The 20,881-nt window shown below is 50.8% G+C and overlaps 2 protein-coding genes across 2 annotated transcripts; one reads left to right on the top strand and one right to left on the bottom strand.

Annotated features, from left to right (window-relative positions):
- Positions 1 to 4,270: 4,270 nt before the first annotated feature.
- On the bottom strand, positions 4,271 to 17,056 carry LOC147262526 (uncharacterized). The gene is made up of 4 exons (XM_086202510.1): positions 15,907 to 17,056; positions 14,396 to 15,325; positions 13,174 to 14,317; positions 4,271 to 8,596 (listed from the first exon to the last, which is right to left on the bottom strand). The coding sequence occupies exon 1, from the start codon at positions 17,054 to 17,056 to the stop codon at positions 16,076 to 16,078; it is 981 nt and encodes a 326-aa protein (XP_086058636.1). The 3' UTR covers positions 4,271 to 8,596; positions 13,174 to 14,317; positions 14,396 to 15,325; positions 15,907 to 16,075.
- Positions 17,057 to 17,121: 65 nt separating this feature from the next.
- On the top strand, positions 17,122 to 19,393 carry LOC147262525 (shaker-related potassium channel tsha2). The gene has a single exon (XM_086201455.1). It carries the CDS (start codon positions 17,264 to 17,266, stop codon positions 18,698 to 18,700), a length of 1,437 nt encoding a protein of 478 aa, XP_086057581.1. The 5' UTR covers positions 17,122 to 17,263; the 3' UTR covers positions 18,701 to 19,393.
- The last annotated feature ends 1,488 nt before the right edge of the window (positions 19,394 to 20,881 follow it).

The raw sequence follows: 20,881 nt of genomic DNA, 5'->3' as shown, positions 1-20,881 counted from the left end.
TGCCTCACGCCACGTCAGGCCTTCGCCCTCACGCCACGTCAGGCCTCCTGCCTCACACCACGTCAGGCCTTCGCCCTCACGCCACGTCAGGCCTCCTGCCTCACACCACGTCAGGCCTTCGCCCTCACGCCACGTCAGGCCTCCTGCCTCACACCACGTCAGGCCTTCGCCCTCACGCGCAGGCCTCCTGCCTCACACCACGTCAGGCCTTCGCCCTCACGCCACATCAGGCCTTCGCCCTCACGCGCAGGCCTCCTGCCTCACACCACGTCAGGCCTTCGCCCTCACGCCACATCAGGCCTTCGCCCTCACGCGCAGGCCTCCTGCCTCACACCACGTCAGGCCTTCGCCCTCACGCCACGTCAGGCCTCCTGCCTCACGCCACGTCAGGCCTTCGCCCTCACGCCACGTCAGGCCTCCTGCCTCACGCCACGTCAGGCCTTCGCCCTCACGCCACGTCAGGCCTTCGCCCTCACGCCACGTCAGGCCTTCGCCCTCACGCCACGTCAGGCCTTCGCCCTCACGCCACGTCAGGCCTCCTGCCTCACGCCACGTCAGGCCTTCGCCCTCACGCCACGTCAGGCCTTCGCCCTCACGCCACGTCAGGCCTTCGCCCTCACGCCACGTCAGGCCTTCGCCCTCACGCCACGTCAGGCCTTCGCTCTCACGCCACGTCAGGCCTTCGCCCTCACGCCACGTCAGGCCTCCTGCCTCACACCACGTCAGGCCTTCGCCCTCACGCCACGTCAGGCCTTCGCCCTCACACCACGTCAGGCCTCCTGCCTCACGCCACGTCAGGCCTCCTGCCTCACACCACGTCAGGCCTCCTGCCTCACGCCACGTCAGGCCTCCTGCCTCACACCACGTCAGGCCTTCGCCCTCACGCCACGTCAGGCCTTCGCCCTCACGCCACGTCAGGCCTCCTGCCTCACACCACGTCAGGCCTCCTGCCTCACACCACGTCAGGCCTTCGCCCTCACGCCACATCAGGCCTCCTGCCTCACACCACGTCAGGCCTTCGCCCTCACGCCACGTCAGGCCTCCTGCCTCACACCACGTCAGGCCTCCTGCCTCACACCACGTCAGGCCTCCTGCCTCACACCACGCCAGGCCTTCGCCCTCACGCCACGTCAGGCCTCCTGCCTCACACCACGCCAGGCCTTCGCCCTCACGCCACGTCAGGCCTCCTGCCTCACACCACGTCAGGCCTTCGCCCTCACGCCACAACTTCAGTCCCCAGCTTCCATTGAGCCTGTTTTGTTCATCAAAACTGTCTGCATCTGGGTCTCCCTCACCACCCTCAACAACCAATCCTTGTGTTATGATTCGTCTTCTCTGAGAAATGGCCAAGAAATCTTACATTCTTCCAGGGTATGAAAACACATGAGCACAACTGTATGTACTACTGGAATATGAGTGTGTGTGTGTGTGTGTGTGGGGGGGGGGGGGTATGTACTACTGGAATATGAGTGTGTGTGTGTGTGTGTGTGTGGGGGGGGTATGTACTACTGGAATATGAGTGTGTGTGTGTGTGTGGGGGGGGGGGGGTATGTACTACTGGAATATGAGTGTGTGTGTGTGTGTGTGTGTGTGTGTGTGGGGGGGTATGTACTACTGGAATATGAGTGTGTGTGTGTGTGTGTGTGTGTGGGGGGGTATGTACTACTGGAATATGAGTGTGTGTGTGTGTGTGTGTGGGGGGGGGTATGTACTACTGGAATATGTGTGTGTGTGGGGGGGGTATGTACTACTGGAATATGTGTGTGTGTGGGGGGGGTATGTACTACTGGAATATGTGCTACTGCATAGAAGATGGAGGATGCAACAACAGTCAAAAAAGTGTGTGTTTCTGTTACTTTTGTTTGTTCTGTTCGTTGGAGGTTTAGGTGGATAATCACCTTCAGTTCCTCGGGTTCCACCTGCTCTGGTTGTTCTGTTCTAACACGACTGATGGCCTCATATCAACATGTCATTTCTTTATTTCCAGTTGTTCCACTTCGTGAGGATGATGATGATGACGATGACGACTGCCCCCAGCCCCTCCCATCGAGACGTACACCACCAGCAGTTCAGCAGTGGTGGGGTTTCATGCTAATATGGTTTATGCTAATGAGGAGTGCTGAGGGATTTCGTGTCCTGACTACGGTGGAGAATAACGAGTTTATTCACTGACGAACGTCACCACTCATGAAAATGCGTTTCCCTCCCACAACACTTCTTTTTGACTCGAGAACGGAGAACCAGTCATGTATATTTAGCTTGAAGCTAATAGAGACTGGTTGCTAACCACCCGTCCGTCTGTCCCTGATCATGAGGCACATCACTGATGCCATGCTGAGTCATCAGTCTGTTCGAGGGGTCGGGGGCCTTCCTGTCGCCACGATCTTGATTGTAAGCTTTGCTAAACATGACGTTAGAACCTTGTCACATGTCCATACTTTAACATGAAGATCTCTGACGTGAGATTAATTCATCCATTCATGTCACCATCCAAGCACTCACTGCTCATCATGGAGGGCTGCCCTCCTCCTCATGTTGAGCTGTGCCAGTGCCTGGAGGCCACCAGATGTCATTGTTGTTCATCAAGCAGCTTCAGCTGGACTGGGGCTCTATGCTGGGACCCTGGACCTCCAGGATCCCTGCACCTCCAGGACTCCTGGACCTCAAGGACCCTGGACCTCCAGGATGGACGAGGCTATCTGGTTCTATCCAGAACACCAGCAGCAAATTCAGCAGTGCAACATGTTACCAAGACCCTGAAGACCTCATCACCCATGTCCCCCTTGGACCCTTGCTTGAAGTACAGTCATTTGGTAAATGGACTCAATTTATGCAGTGCCTTTCTACCTGAGCAGCACTCAAAGCGCTTTCCAGTGTCATCTCACTCATACGTTCACACACACACACACACTCTCACACTCACACACAGATGGTGGAGCTGCCATGCAAGGCGCCAACCTGCTCATCGGGAGCAATTATTATTGGTTCAGTATCTTGCTCAAGGACACTTGGACATGGTCACAAGGGGAAGTGAGGGTCGAACCAGTGACCCTTCAGTTGCTACACAGCCACTCTACTCTGAGCTACACTGCCCACAATAGTAATTCTATAGTTTTGTCCCTCCAGGCGTCCATCTTGTTGAAAGTTCAGGTGAGTGATTGTGAACATACTAAAGTGAAAACGTACAAACTCGGGCTGCCAGTTCAAGTCCTGGGGTTCCTGGGTTGCCGTCAGTGTGTGTGACTTTGTGACTGTCTCACTCCTTTATTGTTCCTAGTTGACATGTGACTTCTCTTCTTTGGTCACATGATTTTTCATGTGGAATCTCATCCAGTCACAACTGAGGGAAAATTCATGGCAGACAATGTTTTTCACAGCTTTTCTATCAGCACACGACAAACGGCATGAGGAAGTTAGCGTCCATGCTAGCCTGGTGCACCAGCCTCCTGCTGCCTCCGAGCTCTCCAGCACTTCCCTCTGTGACTGCCGGTGATGCAGCTGTCAGATGTGAGCACACAAAACCTCAGTTTTGTCTGAGATGGTTTAATCATGTTTGAGACTTTAAAGTGCTAAAAAACTAAAACACAAGTGGCAATGATTAGAACCTTAAGGTTATAAAAACAGGCCAGCATGCTTGTTTCATGTCTTGGAGTCTGTTTGCTGCCTGTATTTCTATTTACCTGGTGATGCTGGCACGCCGTGATCAATTGAAGTCAGCCGCCTCTTGTCCATGACTGCTTATCTTTCCTCTGCAGCTGCTCGTCCACAAATTATTCAACCACGCTGACATCCCAGCGCCTCTGACCTCCCCGGGGATTAACCCTCCGCTTACCTGCTATGTTCATCAGCGTGTGGTCTGCAAGGTTCGTTCGCCCATTCTGACTCTCTGAATGCTAATGAGGCGGTTTCCATGGTGATGAAATGTCTTGGATGTAGATTTGTAGTCCTTTCAACTTAAGTTTCTGATTGATTCTTCTTAAAATCCAGGACTTATTACATGAATGTTTACAGAGTGGTATAAACTTTCCATGGAAAGTTCAACTCAGAAATCACAGAAATTTGACCTTTTTGGTGAGAAAAAGGTAGGAAGTGAACTGTACACTTTGGGCTGAACTATTTACCAGTGAACCATCTGTTCTTCCAGCACATCCACAGGTTATCATCTTACATGAATGTGTATTCCGAAGGTTTGCATGTATTTCTGCCTGTGGATGCACAATAATGTATTCATTCGTGTTCAAAAGCAACACGAAGTGTAGTAAAGGCTTAAAGGTGTCGTGTGGGTAAATTAGTCCAACATAGTAAACAACTTTTATTAAACACTATTATAGCAGTGCTTTTGCTTGTGTTACTGACACTGAATGCATCTTTGATTAACTGCATCATAAAGGCCTTATTAGCCGGTAACTAACGCTTATTACATAGGCCTCAATGTGAAGCCAGTTTTTTTGTTTACTTTATTTACAGTCATGTTAGCCAACAGAGGCTATCATCAGCAGGCTAACATCAACTTGCTAATAGCAACATAGTGTCATCCGCATGTTAACATTAGCATGTTCAGCATTGAAGGCTCTGTGATGGGTTAAAGACACTGAAGTATTGATACACTGTAGATATTCAAGGTCCTGTGAAGATGGACAGTAAAAGTTTAGTGATTAGAGAACCACCAGTGCCAAGACCCCTAAGGGCTAAAGGTCATTGTCTTCAATGGTCATGTGTCTTCACTCCGTCTGTAGGACAACGCCATGGAGATGCTGCCGCAAAACAGAACCGCTCCCAGAGGGCTCATCTGTCCCTGTCACCTTCTGAGTGTCACGAAAACTTCCACCACCATCAGGATGCAAATGACACCGGAAGGGAACTGTCAGGAACACTGGTCAGCGCAGGTGACTCCCAACACCAACGTGACCTTAAAATCACACAGAAGGAAAAACTCAACCTGACACTTGGGCACCAATATTAGTAGACCTGTGTGATCAATACCACGGTTAGAAAACCAACCAGCACAGGAGATGTTTGTATTCTCTGAGTGGAGCAGGAGAATGTTCTACACAAACCACGAGACTGCCATCTAACTGTAGTTCGCTATGAGAACACAATTTTCTGTCAGTGAAAGTCATTAATACACATCTGCTGGTGAGACATGCTAGCAGGCTCCACAAGCTCAGTTAGCTTTTGGATTTCCATTGTTACACAGAAGATAATCAATGATACTAATTAATATATAGATTGATAGAGTTTAAAATCCTGCTCCTCAATTTTAAGGCTCTAAATAACCTTCGTATTTGACAGAGCTCATAGTCCCTTATTATCCAGCTAGAACCCTTCACTCCCAGGATGCAGGGTCAGCCAGCCTAAGCAGTCCTGACTATAAGCCTGATCAACAAGGAGGTCTTAAGTCTGCTCTTAAACCTAGAGAGGGGGTCTGGGTCCTGGACTGGAACTGGGAGACGGTTCCACAGGAGGGGAGCCTGATAGCTGAAGGCTCTGGCTCCATTCTACTGTTAGAACTCTAGGAACCAGCAGGAACCCTGCATCCTGGGAGTGAAGGGTTCTAGCTGGATCATAGGGGACTAGGAGCTCTGTCAGGGATGAAGGAGCCTGATTGTTGAGGACTTTGATGGTAGAAGAAGAATTTTAAATTCTGTTCTGAATCTGACAGGGAGCCATGCAGAGAAGCAGTCCAGGAGAGACCTGGTCTCTGCTACCAGTTCTAGTCAACACGCGGCAGCAGCGTTCTGGACCAGCTGGAGAGTCTTTAGGGACTTGTTAGTCCAGCCTGGTAGGAGGGAGGTGCAGTGATCCAGCCTGGAAGTGACAAAAGCAGGGACTAGTTTTCCTGCATCTTCTTGAGCCAGGATGTGTCTGATCTTAGCGATGTTACGTAGATGGAAGAAGGCGTCCAGGAGGTTTGTTGAATGTGGGAGTGAAAGGGTCCTGGTCAAAGAGAACTCCTAGGTTCCTTATGGTGGTGCTGGGGGCCAGGGTGGTGCCATCCAGGGTACCTGTCTCATCAGATCAGGTGGTCCTCAGGTGTTTGGGCTGAATACCAGTTTAACATGAGGAGACGTTGTAGTGGTAGAATCAGACACGTAGCCGGAACTACTTTCCTGACGGGCGCAGTGATTTGACGCAGCACCTCCAAAGCTCCATTGGAACTTGGGTCAACAGAACCAAACGTTTGTTGAGGACTAGAAGAGCGACTGCTGCTACTGATGAGGAGGACGAGGAGGAGGATTCCTGCTGGACACACCAGCATACTGGACCTGAGCTAGCTGATGCTAACACTTCCACCCACTACCAGCCATCGGGCTAAGCTAACTAGCCTGGACCTGAGCTCGCTGATGCTAACACTTCCCACCCACTACCAGCCATCGGGCTAAGCTAACTAGCCTGGACCTGAGCTAGCTGATGCTAACACTTCCCACCCACCACCAGCCATTGGGCTAAGCTAACTAGCCTGGACCTGAGCTAGAATATTGAGAGACACCTGGTGGCAGAAAAGATGAACCATGCATTTAAAACTTGTACTTGTGATGTGCTTTCATGCCACAAAATAAATCTGGTGGAGGATACATATTTGAATCTAATTCCATCCATCCATCCATTTTATTCTGCTTATTCCTGTTAAGGGTTGCAGGGGGGTGGTGGGGGTGGAGCCTATCACAACAGCCTTCCCCCTGGACAGGTCACCAGTCCATGGCAGGGCCAACACATAGAGACAGACAACCATTGGCTCTCCCAGCCACGCCTACGGTCAATTTAGAGTCTGGATTAACCTGGTCCCCTCTTGATGTCTTTGGACTGTGGAGGAAGCTGGAGTACCAGAGAGAACCCAGCAGGAACAGGGAGAACATGGAGACTCACCCAGAAAGACCCCGTGCTGCAGCCGGGGCTCCACCCACAACCTTCTTGCTGGGGGCCACAGGGACGACCACTGCTCCACCCACAACCTTCTTGCTGGGGGCCACAGGGACGACCACTCTCTCAAAATCTTGTAAAATATGTCTTCAGTCACTGAGGAGGGCTTTACCTAAGCTGTGCCACACTTGTTACGCTGTTGAAGGACAACTGTTTTGTTTCTGCAGCAATGAGAAATGTATTTGTGGGCTCTGTCTGGGCTGAGATGCGATGTGCCATGTCCAGCTGGAATGACCAAAGTGCTGACAGGAAATATGGAGCAGGGTGTGTCTGCTCCTACCCTGTTGACTCAGGAAAAGCAGCCACTTGTGTGATATGTATTTGCCCATTAATGCTTGTTATGATTTTCCATCCTGCTCTGAGGGGGGAATGTAGCGCTGCTGTTGTTCTGCCAAATGTGGTGCCCTAGTCGCAGTTGGTAGTGTGTCTGAGGTGGCAGCGGTCCAACGTACATGCTGCACCTGTCAGCCCTGTTTACCTGCAGCCATGATGGTCCTTGGCCTGATCATGTGACCCCGAGAAGCAGCATTATGGTGCCTGTTAAGACTCAAAGAGACAAAAGTGTTGAAAATCACTTTCAGTCAAGATTTTGTGTTTGTTTCTATGAACCATCACTTCCTGCAAGGCTCATTCACATCTGATGGAGTACTTTTACTTCCAAGTACTCACTAACAGGAGTACTCGGCTCACTCAGATGTTTTTACTTCTTAGTGACTCCAGACTGCAGGAAGAACCAGCCACGTAGATTTGGCTTGAAGCTAACAGAGACTGATGCTAACAGCTAAACTGTCCACAACTGTCTGGTCACCACCTCTCTAGGTAGTCTGGTAGAATCCTGGTCTGCTTGATCCAGACGAGGATCAGGGATCCACCAACACTTGGACTGGAGACCAGAACACTTGTGGTTCCATTGTATCATGAGCCAGCATCACTTAAAAATGGAGCAGAAAGAATGAACAGGTAGGAGAACGATCAGAGATGAATGAGTAAACTCAGAGACATTTTTTCTTCTGCCCATCGTCCGTCTCAGACCTGGTGTTTCGGTTCAGAGGAGCTCATCGGCATTCTGCCCCTGTGTCCAGGGTGCTACCAGGATCAGGCCCCTCCCCCGCTCGCTGTGAGGCACAAGCCTGCATCACATTCTGGGCTGCGTGTGTGTGTGTGTGTGTGTGTGTGTGCGTGCGCACATGTGCCCATCTCCATGTATGAGAGGGTCTCACTTGCAATCAAATTACCCATAAATCACAGTGTGGCGCTCCACCTCCATGCTGACACGTCTACTGGCTGAGTGTTCTCCAGTTATCAGGTGGAGATGACTCATGCCGGACAGGAAGTGATGAAAGAGAGCTTCCTCAGAGGACCCCAGATACAGAACAGCTTTTCTTTCTGGCTTCATGCCAAAAAACAGGAAGCGGAATCCTCAAGAACAGGCAGAAGTCTATGGTCACTGAAGCCAATGGTGACGCTCTGATGTGTAAGAGAGGGACCATTCCAAGTGTTAACACTCTTGTAAGATAAGGTAAGATAAACCTTTAATTGTCCCACAGTGGGGAATTTTGTACAGTTCTCTGAAGGTTACAGAACTCTGCGGAACGTTCTTCAATCGTCCTCTTTTGGTTACGAAGCTGTAGGGCAGGGGTCGGCAACCCTCAACTTCTCAAGGAGCCATTTGGACCTGATGACCATTGGAAAGAAAACATCAGGAGCCACAAAACCCTTTTGACATCTTAAAGATAACCCTGCATGCATCGTTTTTGTTACTGTTATGAAATCAATGAACTGCTAATCAAAAATGTTTCTTCAGAAACTTTTCTTTTCTTGGATTTATCCATGGTTGGGCTACCGGGGATTGAAAAGTTCAATAAAGTGCTTTGTGGAGAGGTGAGAGGACGCGAAGCATGAAGCTGCTTGTGTTGGCTCTGACATTCAAGAGGAGGCTAATTAGAGGAGGACGGGGTGGGTGGAGTTTCTCGCTTGCTGTCACTTAGCTGAACTGTGTCATTTAGTGAGTTGCCAGTGAATGTGTTGAGGGTCAACTAGAGGTCAAGCCCTGTCTGCAGGCTGCCATCGATGCCTCGACTCATCTCAACAGGTTTGGGTTTCCCTGATCTGAGAATAGCTTGGATGGCCCCTGTCCTGCTAGCGAGGATTTCCTGGCTAAGTGTAAATGATGTCACACTACAGTCATAGTACAGGAGACTCAACTTCCTGAAACCTCTGACTGGTTTTATTTCATTACATCAAAACGATTATTTTCTCTTTGAAATGGGTGGGTGTTCTCTGCTTGGCCAATAGAGGGTCCTGAGGGTCAGTCACATGGTTATTGGTTGGGTTTGCAATAATACTGACCTAAATGAGTATTTCACCTCTCCAGTACTCACAAAAACGAGTCTTCAGCTCACTCACTTCTCCCTCCTCCATCACTTCTTAGTGACTCCAGACTGCAGGAAGAACCAGCCACGTAGATTTAGCTTGAAGCTAACAGAGACTGATGCTAACAGCTAAACTGTCCAGAAACGTCTGGTCACCACCTCTCCAGGTGGTCTGGTAGAATCCTGGTCTGCTTGAGGGGAGATGTCATCACTAGGTGCCATTTGATGTGCACAATTGTTTCTCTTTGTAAATCAGCTACAGTTGACAACTGGCCACGCCCCCTCACCAGCAGGAGCCCCTGACAGACTCACACTGGCCTGTATCTCCAGACAAACATGGAGGCATTATCCACCAAGCCACTCATCCATCATTCATCCATCCATCCATCATCCATCCATCCCTCCCTCCATCCCGCCATCATCCATCCCTCCATCTTCTCCCTCTCCTCCTGTTGAGGGTGGTGGGGGTGGAGCCTATCCCAGCAGCCTTCCCCCTGGACAGGTCACCAGTCCATGGCAGGGCCAACACATAGAGACAGACAACCATTGGCTCTCCCAGCCACGCCTACGGTCAATTTAGAGTCTGGATTAACCTGGTCCCTCTTGATGTCTTTGGACTGTGGAGGAAGCTGGAGTACCAGAGAGAACCCAGCAGGAACAGGGAGAACATGGAGACTCACCCAGAAAGACCCCGTGCTGCAGCTGGGGCTCCACCCACAACCTTCTTGGAGGGGGCCACAGGGAGGACCACTGCTCCACTTGTGGAGGCATTATATGACAACCAAACAGCAGCAGAAAGAATCAGATGAGGTGGAGACGGAGGCTGGGGGGTGGGGGTAGGGGTAGGCCATGTCAGAGCTCATAAAGGGCCTGAAAATGACAACCCAACCTGACCCGGGCCGCACGTTTTAAAGCCCAAACCCTAACCAGGCCAACACATCAACATGAATTCTCCTGAAGCCTCAATGGTTAATAGCAGTTCATGTCTTGCATTAATGAGTCCCTGCACGTTACACACAACCACTGACAAGGATGCAAGCATGTCGCCATTCTGCTCCATTGGCCATTCAACTGGACTTTGATTCTGACAGATAAAATGAGATTCAGAAATGGGAGGGACAAGCCTGAGCCTCCTAGGTTCCCTGTGCTTCCAGCCAGCAGTTTCAACACCCTTTTGTGGGAACACCAAGTGTCTGCAGGCTTGTAGTGCTGCTTTCTCAGAACAGGAATCAGAAGAGAGGAGTGATTATGGAAGAAGACTACGAGTGAGATCTGTACCCACTCCTCGTCAATCAAACACAGGTACACACCCCTCCATATGCTGTCAATCAAAAAGAGTGTCACACCCCTCCAGTTGCTGTCAATCAACTACACCGACACAACACGCCTGGCCCCTTAAATTAAGACATGACTTTTAGAAAAATATTTACATGTATAAAACACATTATGCTCTATAGATGTTTAAAGTTTTTGATGTGGCGCCTTTGGCAGCCATGTCATTCGAGCTGCCGTATTGTTAACCCGTGGCAGGAATGCTGGCGGCTGCTGGCTCTCTATACTTAGAGGATTGACTGCATGCTGCACCTGTCCTCCGTCCGTCAGTGCGCCGCTTACGTCACTGAAACAAAGTCACTGCCTCTGAGAGCAAGAAACTAACTGCAACTAAAGCTGGCTCAAAAGTGAATGATGTCATCAGACGATATCACCTGTCTTAAGCTCTGTCAGTGTAGCCTGACATAGGATGGTGGAGTCTAAGGGTCCTAGGGGTCTTCCAGGGGTTTTCAGCCAAATGGAGACCAGTTTAGTCTCACTTCTACTTCATGTCTGCTTTTGATTGTCAGTAGCTGACAGGAGCCACACGGTAGAAAAGACAACAAAAGTTGTGGCTCCGAATGAGGAAACGTCAGGTTCCAGCAATTTAACATTTCAGAAGGAGGCGTGGATGATGGCCTTCAGGGATTTGACTGCTGCCTGGAGGAGGAGGGTGGTGTTGAAAGGGTTAATGAACATAGGTTAGCTGTCAAGTAATTTCTGATGTTGGTTAAACCCCGGAGGTGGTTTATGTCTGATGGCGGTGGCCCTCACATCGAACACTACTGTGGAAACCAGGCGCAACTTTCAAGCACACATCAACTCCTCTGAGCCTGGACGTCACCTCTCCACTCTCTCGCTGTCTTTAACCTCACCGGACCACCAGAGCCAGCATTTGCACAACTGCACGGTAATAAAAATGGAAATAAAAAGGGAATGCGGCCCTGCCTCCACCATTGCTAGTGTTCATTGCAGCTAAGCTAACAAGCAGTCAGCCATCCAGTGGAAATCTGGAGAGCAAACCACAATACCCACAATCCCTTAGCATTCTGCCCACTTCTAGTAAGTTTTTTGTATACACACAGTATATACACATACATACAGCAGCCATGTTCCTCTGACATCACACTCGTGGTGGGAAGCTAGAATGGTGAATAATGTAGTTTTGCTGTGATTAATTCCTGTTTAACGGAGCTCTGCAGGGCTGAACAAACCCTGGTCCCTAACCACAAAAGCATTACTTTAGTTTTTCATGTGTTTTATAAACAAAAAGTAACATTCCTCCCAGGGCGTACCAGCGTGTCTCAGGTAAAACCTTTTGAGGATGACAACCACCTAGCCTCCTTTAGCTTCAAGCTATGTATATGTGGCTGATTCTTTGTGAATTCTGACATCTCAAGTAAGTAATGCAGGTGGGGAAATGTGTTTGAGAGCTGGAGTCAGCTTGACGGTGAATCGCTGCAAGGTCAGATACATTTTTACTCAATTATAAAAACTGGCAGTACACTGGAATGAACCTCCTCTCAAACAGAGCTCTGCTCCACAGGGCGTGGAACTATGAACCAGTAAAACAGTGTCAAGTCAGACTTACAAAAGAAATTATGACATCATGCGGAACTGAACATTTTGGAAACTGTGTCTGTCGGAGAAATGTTGCTGGTGGCTGATTGGTTTCCATGCTGAAGTGGTTTTTGGAGGCTGAAAGGGGAAACATGGTCCTGACCGCTTGGGCCTCTGGCACAATGAGATGTTTTCTGATCCCAGCGTTCCCAGAGCACTTGGACGGCGCTGGTCCAGTGATTGATGGAGCTATTCTTACTGCTGTGACCCGTTACGCAAATTGTAGTCATACCCTAAAAATAAGAGCAGGCTTTTCAGGACATCATTGTTTGCTTTGGTAGTCCAGGACCATCAGTCACCCCCCCCCCCCCGCCCCCTGCCCCCCTTCCCCCAAATTAGCCACATTAGCAGCAGCCCTGAGCTGCAGCTAATGTGGCGGGGGGAAGTTATTGATGTGTTGGGGCTGAAGCAACACTGACCCATTGATGAAGGTACCAGTGGGAAACATGTGAAGGCAGAAAACTGAAAACTAACTTTCCAGGAGATTTCACATGCTGGACACGTCCCAGTTCTCTTTTCCTATCACGTGTGAAAAGGATCTGAATCTTCACATCATTTTTAATCTGGTTAGATGAAGACAGCCTCCAACATCACCAAGCTGCTATTTTTACCATTTTTTAAGTTTATTTCTTTGGAGTTTGACCAGGAAGCCAAGCAGCAGCAGGGGGGAGTTTCACACAGGGAAGCAAACAAGTGGCTTTGTGTTACTCGGCAACACGTCGACCACTGCACTACTTGGGCACTATGACTGGCATTTCTGAATTATGTGTTATTTTGAAAAGTATTGAAAAGATATTGAGAGGTAAAACAACATAGCAACAAAATACATGATGACACCATGTTGACCTCTGGCCAAACTGTTACCACGGCTGATTGAAGTCTATCAGACACGCACTCATAGACACAGATAGTGGCGAGTATATCAGGCCGCGTGCATGCTGATCCTTACCTGTCAGGAACATTTCAGAGCGTTGACGTCAGTGCCTGACAGGTGCAGGTGTTCCAGACAGGTGCAGGTGTTCCAGATAGGTGCAGGTGCTCCAGACAGGTGTATGTGTTCCAGACAAGTGCAGGTAGACAGGTGCAGGTGTTCCAGACAGGTGCAGGTAGACAGGTGCAGGTGCTCCAGACAGGTGCAGGTGTTCCAGACAGGTGCATGTGCTCCAGACAGGTGCAGGTGCTCCAGACAGGTGCAGGTAGACAGGTGCAGGTGTTCCAGACAGGTGCAGATGTTCCAGACAGGTGCAGGTGCTCCAGACAGGTGCAGGTGTTCCAGACAGGTGCAGGTAGACAGGTGCAGGTGCTCCAGACAGGTGCAGGTAGACAGGTGCAGGTGTTCCAGACAGGTGCAGGTAGACAGGTGCAGGTGCTCCAGAGTGGCAAGAACTTGGCTGGTGAAGTTATTTACAGCTGCCATCAAGACTGGAACCGCTGGCCAGAGCAAGTGCAAGGTGGCATCAGATTCTTCAGGGTTCTCTTTAGTGCCATTCTGTCTTGACTGGTTCCTTTCTGGGAGATTCGACTTCATCACTGCAATACTCAGAATGCCAGTAGAACAACTGGAATGTTAGGCTGCCTGCCTATCAGAGCCTTGTTGGCCACACATGCCCAATGAGAACTTTCCCTCCGCGTGAACACAGACGGCAACACATTGTTACTCGTTAGTCCATCACACCTGCAGCATCTCCACCTGGTAATGGTTTCATCCCAGTATCTGGCTTATGCCTAGTGGCCACGACACCTTCAGTCATTGTTAAACAAGAATGATTAGAATGACAATTAATTTCCGCTTTGTCACCAATGCGGCGCCTGCTGAGGGTGGAGAGTGTCCTATTATCGCGTTTCATAAAGAGGTGTATGATTTGAGACACAGATACAGGTGATCACTGGAAAAGTACAGGAACTAGAACTGCTTGATACATCCTGAGGGGAAATCCCACAGGCAGCAGGTCACATGGAGGCGAGCAGACGGGTTTCGGCATCAGGAGTATCGATGTCATCCAAGGTTTTGGACCGTAAATGTTGACAGCAGCCACCTGGAAATGAGCCATGGACGTGTCAAAGTTCCAGGGAGTCGCTGTCGGTCTGAAACCCTGAGACAAGTGAAAAGAAGAGAGGAATATGACTACTTTTGTTGTAGTACTTCTACTGTTGATGTATATTTGAAGTACCTTTTCAGTGAGAGTATCTGGACTCAGCCAGGTGAGCTCGGCTGGGATGAGCCTGCACCACTGACATGACATGAACCAGCATTTGATGCCATCCATGTTTCTAAATGTCCACTGGGACGAAGGGATGACCTGAAATATTCTGGAGGTCAAAGGTCAAGGTTGATAGACCGACAGGCACACACCAGAGTGGGTGTGTATGTGTGTGCATGTGTGTGAGTATGAATGTGTGTGTGTGTGACAGCGTGTGTGCGTGCGAGTGTGTGTTTGTGTAAGTGAGTGTGTGTGTGTGTGTGCGAAAGTGAGTGTGTGTGTGTGAGTGAGTGTGTGTGTGTGTGTGTGCAAGTGTGTGTGGGTGAGTGAGTGTGAGTGTGAGTGAGTGTGCATGTGTGTGAGTGTGTGTGCGTGTGTGCGAGTGTGTGTGAGTGAGTGTGTGTGTGTGTGCAAGTGTGTGTGGGTGAGTGAGTGTGAGTGAGTGTGTGTGAGTGTGAGTGAGTGTGCATGTGTGTGAGTGTGTGTGCGTGTGTGCGAGTGTGTGTGAGTGAGTGTGTGTGTTGGTGAAGAGGAGGGAACTTGTCAACAAACTTGTTTTTACTGCAGTATTTTAGGAAAATGAAGGAGCTCTGTGGGAGGAGCAGCTGGTTTTACCCATGAGCCTCAGCTGCTATCATGAGCATTCGTTTGAGAAGTTTTAGCAAAGGGTAACTGGCATCTTCATACTGCTGGTTAGGGTTAGAGGTTTCCCTTTAAAGTAAACTTTACCCAAAAGCGTATTTTTCCTTTCAAGTACTCACTAAAAGGAGTATTACTTCTTGGCGATTCCAGGATGCAGAAAGAGCCAGCCATGTGTATTGAACTTGACGTTAGAGCTTCCACCAGAGGTAGCGTGGTAGGTTGGTTGGTAGGTTGCTGGTTTGATCCCCACTTCTTCCCCTGGTGACCATGTCCAAGTGTCCTTGAGCAAGATACTGCAGCCCTGATTGCTCTTGATGGCCCTGAGACGGACTGGTAATATATATATATATATATATATATATATATATAGATATATATATATATATATATATATATATAGATATATAGATATATAGATCCATCCATCGTCATCTTCCGCTTATTCCTACACATTAAGGGTCGCGGGGGGGTGGAGCCTATCCCAGCGTCAACGGGCGAGAGGCGGGGTTCACCCTGGACAGGTCGCCAGTCCATCGCAGGGCCAACACACAGAGACGAACAACCATTCACACTCACATTCACGCCTACGGTCAATTTAGAGAATCAATCAGCCTCGTCCCCAAATTGATGTCTTTGGACTGTGGAGGAAGCTGGAGTACCAGAGAGAACCCAGCAGGAACAGGGAGAACATGGAGACTCACCCAGAAAGACCCCGATATATATGAGTATCAGTACTTCAAAATGAGTATCAGTACTTCAAAATTCCTCTGTAACAGTTCTGATGCACAACAAACAAACAAATGAACACGTGACCCAGTGGCGTGCCAAGTGTGATTCACCTGTGCGGAACGTTGCAAGATGGACATCGCGATGAACACCGAACTCTGAATCTGACATGAAAAGAAGTCGCAGGAGACCCAGGAGCAGGGATTCGGTCCGGATTCTGCGCCGCTTCCGGCCCGGTCCATGGGAAAGAACCAGCGTCGCTGTGGGAGACGTCCGGCTATTTTAGGGAAACACGTCACCACGCTGAGCTGCAGCCAGAAACACCGACTTCCGTCCTCCTCCGGACTTGTTGCTCCGCGGCGTGTTTACCCTCCACGCTGCACGCGGGAGACCACACGCTACCACCGTGTGTGTGAGTGTGTGTGAGAGCGCGCGAGTGTGTGAGAGTGAGCGAGTGTGTGTGAGAGCGCGCGAGTGTGTGAGAGTGAGCGAGTGTGTGTGAATGAGTGTGTGTGTGTGTGTGAGAGCGCGCGAGTGTGTGAGAGTGAGCGAGTGTGTGTGAGAGCGCGCGAGTGTGTGAGAGTGAGCGAGTGTGTGTGAATGAGTGTGTGTGTGTGTGTGAGAGCGAGCGAGTGTGTGTGAGAGTGAGCGAGTGTGTGTGAATGAGTGTGTGTGTGTGTGTGAGAGTGTGTGAGAGTGAGCGAGTGTGTGAGAGTGAGCGAGTGTGTGTTTGTGTGAGAGTGAGAGAGTGTTTGAGAGTGAGCGAGTGTGTGTGTGAGCAAGTGTGTGTGTTTGTGAGCGAGCGTGTGTGTGTGTGTGTTTGTGAGCGAGTGTGTGTGTGTGTGAGAGTGAGCAAGTGTGTGAGAGTGCCTGTTTGCGAGCAAGTGTGTGAGAGTGAGCGAGTGTGTGTGTTTGTGAGCGAGTGTGTGTGTGTGTGTTTGTGAGCGAGTGTGTGTGAGAGTGAGCAAGTGTGTGAGAGTGCGTGTGTGCGAGCGAGTGTTTGAGAGTGAGCGAGTGTGTGTGAGAGTGAGCGTGTGTGAGAGTGAGCGAGTGTGTATGTGAGCGAGTGTGTGTGAGAGTGAGCGAGTGTTTGAGAGTCAGCGGGTGTGTGTGTGTGAGTGTGTTTTGTGTGTGTGAGTGAGTTAGCGGGTGTGTGTGTTGGAGTGAGTGTGGGAGTGAGTGTGTGTGTGTGTGACTGTCTTGACTCTGTGTGAGTGTGTGTTTGTGGGTGTGTTGTTTCTCAGTGAGTGAACGTACACACATACGCGTCAGCGGGGAGGGGGGGGGGGCCTACCTCAAATGCGGTGGTTGGGGGGGTCCAGACCAGAGCGGCGCGGCCGGGCGCGGTGCTGACGGGCTCAGCCATGCCAGCGGCACCAGCGCGACCGGGACTCCGGCCCTTCGAACCCTAGAAAACCGAGTCGGTGGCCGCTTAGGCGCGGAGGATCGGCGAGGCTGTCCGGGGGGAAGATGACCGTGGTGCCCGGGGACAACCTGGATGAGACCGCGTCTCTGGCGGTTCTAGCAGCTCAGGACGTGTACGACCCGGAGCGCGCGGGGAACCAGGAGTGCTGGGAGCGCGTGGTGATCAACATCTCCGGGCTGCGCTTCGAGACGCAGCTGAAGACCCTGAACCAGTTCCCCCGGACGCTGCTGGGCGACCCGCGCAGGAGGATGAGCTTCTTCGACCCGCTGAGGAACGAGTACTTCTTCGACCGGAACCGACCCAGCTTCGACGCCATCCTCTACTACTACCAGTCCGGCGGCAGGCTGAGGAGACCCGTGAACGTGCCCGTGGATATTTTCATGGAGGAAATTAAATTCTATGAGCTGGGGGAGGAGGCGGAGGAGACCTTCAAGGAGGACGAGGGCTTCATCAGGGAGGAGCAGCGGCAGCTGCCCCAGAACGAGTTCCAGAAGCAGGTCTGGCTCCTGTTCGAGCACCCGGAGAGCTCTGGTCCCGCGCGCGGCATCGCCATCGTGTCCGTGCTGGTCATCCTCATCTCCATCGTCATCTTCTGCCTGGAGACGCTGCCGGAGTTCCGGGAAGAAGCGCGAGAGCCCGACGAGCAGCCGGTGGTGAACGGAACTGCGCGCGCCAAGAAGCCGAACCCGTTCACGGACCCGTTCTTCATCGTGGAGACGCTCTGCATCATTTGGTTCTCCTTCGAGCTGCTGGTCCGTTTCCTGGCGAGCCCGAGCAAACCCGCCTTCTTCCGGAACATCATGAACACCATCGACGTGGTGGCCATCATGCCGTACTTCATCACGCTGGGCCTGCAGCTGGCGGAGCACCAGGGCGGCCAGCAGGCCATGTCCCTGGCCATCCTGCGCGTCATCCGCCTGGTGAGGGTCTTCCGCATCTTCAAGCTCTCGCGCCACTCCAAGGGGCTGCAGATCCTGGGCCAGACCCTGAAGGCCAGCATGCGCGAGCTCGGCCTGCTCATCTTCTTCCTCTTCATCGGTGTCATCCTCTTCTCCAGCGCCGTCTACTTCGCCGAGACCGACGACCCGGACTCGGGCTTCTCCAGCATCCCGGACGCCTTCTGGTGGGCGGTGGTTTCCATGACAACCGTGGGCTATGGGGACATGTGTCCCGTCACCATCGGGGGGAAGATCGTGGGCTCGCTGTGCGCCATCGCCGGCGTGCTGACGATCGCGCTGCCGGTTCCGGTCATCGTGTCCAACTTCAACTACTTCTACCACCGGGAGACCGAGCACGAGGAGCAGTTCCAGTACACCCATGTGACCTGCGGCCAGCAGAACACGCCGTTCGGTGACTCCCAGAGGGGCGACGGCCGCGCGTCCCCGTCCATGTACTCGGACCTGGACGGGGACGCGGACTCCGTCAAACGCACCAACTGCAGCCCGCTTAGGTCCCGCACCGGCAAGCTCACGGACGTCTGAGCCGCCTCATTCTCTGCACGCGCCGGTGGCGCGCGGAGGTCCGAGGCGCGGCACCGGCCTGCGGTTTGGTCTGAGCACGGAACCCTCGAGCGGCTCCTTCCGACACTAAAGGAACCATTCGTGATGACGTCATCCCACGAACCGTCTTCCGCGAACAACTGAGAACCCATCAGCCTCTGCCCAGAAGTAGCACTTTACTAGTAGTAGCACAGGTAGTAGAAGTAGCAGTAATAGCAGCAGTAGTTGTAGTAGTAGTAATAATAATTATTGCCCTGATGCAGTTTTAAAGTTTACATTTTATTTTCTCTCTATGGCACAACAGGACCAGTCAATCTCGACTACATCCTATTAGACACACACTCACACAAACACAGCCGAACTAGAAGGAGATGGACGCAGAATTTTTAAAGCACGAGCGCCACTGTTTGGGTGAGTGTGGTACTGCATCCTCTCACTGGATGCAGTTTCTATGGCAACCTTCCAGACTTTTCTGTTTTGTGTGTGGACTCTGTAGAGGGAGATTCCACCACAGAATCATCAGTAAAACGCATGAAGGACGAGACGGACGCCTGCAGCTCCGCCCTCTGGAGGCATCAACGGTTTAATCTGTGACTGAGACACAAAATTCCCTCAAAGACTCATGAGTACTGCAAAAAACTAGATTTTAGAGGCTGGTGTGAGAGGAATATCACACACACAGACACTACACACACTCACAGACACTCAACACACTCACAGACACTCAACACACACTCACAGACACTCAACACACACTCACAGACACTCAACACACTCACAGACACTCAACACACACTCACAGACACTCAACACACACTCACAGACACTCAACACACTCACAGACACTCAACACACACTCACAGACACTCAACACACACTCACAGACACTCAACACACTCACAGACACTCAACACACACTCACAGACACTCAACACACACTCACAGACACTCAACACACTCACAGACACTCAACACACTCACAGACACTCAACACACACTCACAGACACTCAACACACTCACAGACACTCACAGACACTCAACACACTCACAGACACTCAACACACTCACAGACACTCACAGACACTCAACACACTCACAGACACTCACAGACACTCAACACACTCACAGACACTCAACACACTCACAGACACTCACAGACACTCTACAGACACTCAACACACTCACACACACTCACAGACACTCAACACACTCACAGACACTCAACACACTCACAGACACTCACAGACACTCAACACACTCACAGACACTCAACACACTCACAGACACTCACAGACACTCAACACACTCAGACACTCTACAGACACTCAACACACACTCACAGACACTCAACACACTCAGACACTCTACAGACACTCAACACACACTCACAGACTCTCTACACACACACACACACACACTCACAGACACTCAACACACTCACAGACACTCAACACACACTCAAAGACACTCAACACACTCACAGACACTCAACACACACTCACAGACACTCAACACACTCAGACACTCTACAGACACTCAACACACACTCACAGACACTCTACACACACACACACACACACACTCACAGACACTCAACACACACTCACAGACACTCTACACACACACACACACACACTCACAGACACTCAACACACTCACAGACACTCAACACACACTCAAAGACACTCAACACACTCACAGACACTCAACACACACTCACAGACACTCAACACACTCACAGACACTCAACACACACTCACAGACACTCAACACACTCACAGACACTCAACACACTCACAGACACTCAACACACTCACAGACACTCAACACACTCACAGACACTCAACACACACTCACAGACACTCAACACACTCACAGACACTCAACACACTCACAGACACTCAACACACACTCACAGACACTCAACACACTCACAGACACTCAACACACTCACAGACACTCAACACACTCACAGACACTCAACACACACACACACTCACAGACATTCAACACACTCAACACACACTCACAGACACTCAACACACACTCACAGACACTCAACACACACTCACAGACACTCAACACACTCACAGACACTCAACACACTCACAGACACTCAACACACTCACAGACACTCAACACACTCACAGACACTCAACACA

This window comes from Aulostomus chinensis, chromosome 4 (assembly GCF_037954235.1).
Source record: "Aulostomus chinensis isolate RoL2024-O1b breed Wild chromosome 4, RoL_Achi_v1.0, whole genome shotgun sequence".
Lineage (NCBI taxonomy): Eukaryota > Metazoa > Chordata > Actinopteri > Syngnathiformes > Aulostomidae > Aulostomus > Aulostomus chinensis.
The sequence above is the reverse complement of the archived record's forward strand: the minus strand, read 5'-3'. Positions and strand labels throughout refer to the sequence as shown.